Source organism: Varroa jacobsoni, unplaced genomic scaffold, assembly GCF_002532875.2.
Source record: "Varroa jacobsoni isolate VJ856 unplaced genomic scaffold, vjacob_1.0 scaffold_163, whole genome shotgun sequence".
In the NCBI taxonomy this organism is placed as follows: Eukaryota; Metazoa; Arthropoda; class Arachnida; order Mesostigmata; family Varroidae; genus Varroa; species Varroa jacobsoni.
The window spans coordinates 11,929-16,657 of record NW_019213065.1 but is presented as its reverse complement, the minus strand read 5'-3'; the positions used below and the strand labels follow the sequence as shown (position 1 = coordinate 16,657).

The 4,729-nt window shown below is 45.5% G+C and overlaps 1 protein-coding gene across 1 annotated transcript in view; it reads right to left on the bottom strand.

Moving 5' to 3' along the window:
- LOC111270593 (uncharacterized) overlaps positions 1 to 4,729 on the bottom strand; it is a gene marked incomplete at its 5' end in the record, with an annotated part of 11,462 nt that overhangs the window by 3,230 nt on the left and 3,503 nt on the right. The window contains 2 exon segments of the mRNA XM_022850895.2: positions 2,633 to 2,876; positions 3,188 to 3,364. Of these exon segments, the coding sequence (XP_022706630.1) occupies positions 2,633 to 2,876; positions 3,188 to 3,364 (421 nt within the window).

Genomic DNA, 4,729 nt, shown 5'->3' with positions numbered 1-4,729 from the left:
TCCCGAATCGAATCGGTAGTACAAATGATTTCGATAAACTTCCAGTCTGCATCAGCTTTGCGTGTCCATAATTGAAGTTGAAAGCATCAACTCTAAATGACAAACGGGTTGCAGTTACATCGAGCCGAAGCTGCAATATCGTACATTCGACATGTCGACAGTTTCGTTTTCCCCCTAAAACTTAGCGGACGAGTTCTCGTATAGCGAGTACTTTTTCTGCTTCCATATGCTGATACGCGCATCGATCGCGACCCTTAGCTGCTACCAAACAGTTTAACCAGGTCCCGTTTAGGCAGATCCGGCAGCGTTTATACACAGCGGGATGGACAGAGCTTTTTTATGAGGGATTATGGGCTGAGTTCCATAGAGTATCAGATGGCACATCAGCAGGGTCTTTTCGCATGCATATTCGATGTGTATCTTCCCTGCCATGTTTCCGATCGTCGAGCCCCCTGCGAGTCCAGCACTTAACCTCAGCAGGCACCCAAATTTACTGTGCCGGAATCAATCTCCATGCAAATATTGACGCTGTCTTATGCTCGCGCAGAATTGCCATGCGCATGGTCAGCGATTCTTTTTAAAGCTCCCCAACGTGACGTTATCTAAACGCGAGCGTCTTCAAGTCTACCCTGGTATTACGCGTATGGTGTCCCTCACACAGCTTAGAAGGCATAGGAAAATTGATGGTTTAGCTAGGGCGGTCTGTGGTCATTGCGGGAAATTTAGAAGTGCACTAAGACGCATGCTAACGAACCCTGTGATACAACGATCAAGCTTTTCAGGCACAGAATGTAATACCCCATATAACACTTATTCTATATTTCGAGCTAATATTTCCGTTTACGGCGGGCCAAAAAGGCTTGCAAGACCGAGAATGCTTTTTTACGTTCCTTTGCCTTATTAAGTTGGATACATTGTTTCGTGACCACTCTTTTGTTAAGGCAGACAAGGGAAGACTCTCACAGCAGTAGCGGTAGCAGCAGAAGCATCGTGAATGGATAGTAAGTGACCTGAGCGGATGATACGGCCGATTAAGCACTTCGTAGCTTGTTCGGAAATTCAAGTCGGGGATTTAGCAATGAAAAAGTCGATGAATTGAACTAAATGCTCTGCTGATATTCTTGCAATAGAGATGATATGACATGATAATAGGCCGAGGTGACTGACTATGTTATAGTTCGATTTACGACGGGCATTTGAGATCGCCGAGACACGCCAGATGCATGATATGGTAGCGTAGACTACGCTCCACATCCAGATCCGATAGAGAGTATTCCGACACACATTGATACGGAACGTTGCGGTTGAACCAAATTAACTATCGAATATTCACCGCAGCATCTAAATGTATCATATGCGTACACACAGAGACACAACGGCGATGCGAGATCTTACTCGTCGTTTTACCCTGCGATGTTCCGAGGTATTAAGTCACTTAATGTCTATACATTGCAGACTAAGAAGTTCACTGATCAGGTCGGCTACACTCTTTGTGTGACGCAGTCAAGCTCCGTGAATCTAAATAGTCCGAAATAAATCCGCCCATCTGCTCGATCAGCAGCAGGCGTTGTTCGAGTTCCACACCTGAAGCGATGCATGCTCGATAGGAGGCTTCTTTCGGCTCTATGTGAAATTATTACGTCCCGTGACAAAGCAGTAGCTGCCTATCTGTCTGTGTTGCAGAAGATACTGTATATACGAGACTGTATAGAATATTCTACCCTTCATTCAAGTATTAATTATTTGAGCTTTTTTTTCTCATCTAACGATGTAAATTATGAATACGTGCGTGAAGCAAATCAAGAGTTTTCCTACTAGGCAACTCTTCGTACGCCCTTTAAGAAACACAACAAATACGGTTTAATCTACAGTTAAAAAATTTGCTGTCAGGAAAACGTCGCTTCGCCACCGCAGCAACGACGTCCTCCTTCGAGACACATTGAAGACTCAAAACGATCTGTGTGCAATAGCCGGTGGTCCTACAGCGAACATAAGTGCGCGATCAGAACGATTCCTCACGAAGGATGGCCGAGGACAAAGAGAGAATACATTAGCATATCAATCTGTCGTTCAACCATAACTACTATGACCTCCTGCTCTGGCAATGTCGGTTAGCGCAACGACCAAATGATAAATATAAGCGGTTTTCGCCTTTCAGAAAGACGAGAAGCTATACTTTCCTATCACAGATGAGCGCTTCGTGTAGAATGGCTCTTGGATCGCCCAAAGGATGGCAATAACTAAGACACACACTGTGACGCATAAGAACTCATGCGCACACTCACACACACACACGCACACGCACACACACACACGCACGTATACTTCCTGTGTTTATACAATCTCAACGAAAGTAATGTTTATGTGAAACTGAGATCGATGTGCCTCAGTCTGATATCGATCGCCAAATCCCCAATCCAGGAGCAATCCAATACGGGCTAGAATGACGGCACAATTTCGAAATAACCGCGACTGAACCACGGTGTATAAATCTTGCAACTTCACACAGACGTCAAGGAAGTAAAAGCGCCAATTTTGTGCCGACTGTATATTCTTATTGATAAACATGAGTTTTTATTTTTGTTCTATCGCAATACTGAATGAGACTCATACACACATAACATATACGTACCCTAGCGAGTTGCATGATTAACGGGAAATGAAGGGACGCTGGATGGCCAAACGCTGACTTATTCCTTTGGCCGTCCGGGGATCCAACTCCAGGGGCCGCTTCAGCAAGGGGTAGAGGCATAGGTAGTGGAAGGGGTCCTAAAGCTCCTACAGAACCTTCTGGCCCTGCTGGGAGGTAATCCCCGCCCATAACTTCCTTCAAGTACATCGCCGCTTGGCGACGCAAGGTTGAATTTCGTGGACCCCTGAAACGGGAATTGTTTCAACCGTGTAACAAGCAATTCATATGATGCATTGCTAGCTTATATTATATCGATTTTCCATTCTTAGAAACCTGGGGACCGTAGATGGATAAAATTGTTCGATCGGTTAGAACTCAAAATTAAGTTGAGTTAAGTGTTAATCAGTATGCAGAAAAAGATAGCGGAGAATGAGCGTTCATTTATTGCCTAAGTGTCAGAACTTACTAGCAGTACAACCCCTATATATATACACTGGAAATCTATTCTACATGTGTTCGAATATCTAATGCGCGTTGCTGGTAGTCCTTACATACCTTTCATGCTGTACTGCTTCTCTGTTCATGCCAGCAGCAAGACATTTACGAAGCCTGCACGCTCGGCATTGATTTCGATGGGTTTTGTCTACAGGACACTGGTCCGCTTGCGTTCCTCGGCCTTTGCAGATATAGTGGCGGTTGCGTCGGATTGAACGTTTGAAGAAGCCTGCACATCTGTAAACGAGTTACAACGTAAAATTTGAACGTAACACTTTTACATCGGCTCCCCTATCACTGGATATGTTATAGGAAACTCAGCCATAACATCACGAAATGCTCGAACATTTTATAAAAACTGACCTGTTAAAATAGCTAATTCATGAGACACATATTTTTAATTTGAGTATTGATCGTTCGGATCACTAGGAAGCTAGATCGGAGGTTGCACCCCCATATCATAGTATTGCCACTGAATTTCGCTCGAAGTGGCGAACGGTGCTGTCGCTGTTCCCAGTTGTTCTACCACTTATAGGCACCAAGTGAATATTGTTCGTGATACGCATAATGTGTTACAACGCTTCAGAAGCGTACACATCCACAGACACACTTGAACCGAATGCCGATATTTGCTTAACTCGTCTATGGCGGGCGTGTGTAAGCCAGTTTGGATATGGGACTCCGAAGCGACGGGCCAGTCAGTCTAGAAGCCAAAATGCTTGAACGGGTGGAGGGCTGCTTTAGGGTGTCGGACTTGAAGTAGAAGGAACAAAGAGGGGGTTTCCCGCAGAGTTGCAGGCTTCCTCTGCTCGGCCCGGTCGAAGTGGGCGTCTGTCTGTAGTTTGTCGTCATTCGTTGCTTCCATGGCAGTTAACGAAAAGCTTGACGCGATTTTAGTTGCTAGCGACCGAGTGCCGCTACTGCAATTGCGACTAGAGACGCTCTTTCGTTCGGCGGTGACAATTCGCTTAGCTATCATTCCTGTTGCGGCCGGCATTTGCTATCGAAGTGGAGTCCATCGCATCGGCGGCAGGCTGATGCTTTCTCAAGTGCTCTCATATTGTCCCATCGAAGCCTTCTGTGCAAACTTGAGGTGGTAGGGCCATTGTCACCTTGCTGCGTCTCTTTATAGCGCTCAGGCCAGCACGTCGTGCTGCAGACACGCCTGACTCTTCACTACTCTAGCAGCTCCACAGCAACTAGCAAATGCTCCCCAATATCAAATGAAGACCCATAGTCACTCACTCACTCAGTCAGTCACTCGTTCGGTGTCACTCTAATGTCACCGTACGGCCTGTTACTAATATCAGGACAAGTAACAGCAGAAGTAGGAGACTAGATAGGCCAAACCCTACAGACTGCGCAGAAACTGACTGATCGCTTCAGCACACGTACATAAAATATAGTAAAGCTGGCTACCATAATTTCTACCAGCAATAGTTAGAGTTAAATGAAAATGTACATGTACTCCTGTTTTTTTTACACGCAGCGGCCTAGAGTGCCAGTCGATAACCTTTTCTATGGAAATGGTAAGTAACGGTAAAATGCTTTCCTCCAACGATCCGCAATCTGGATTCCCTGTCTATCAGGCTGTAGCAGCAT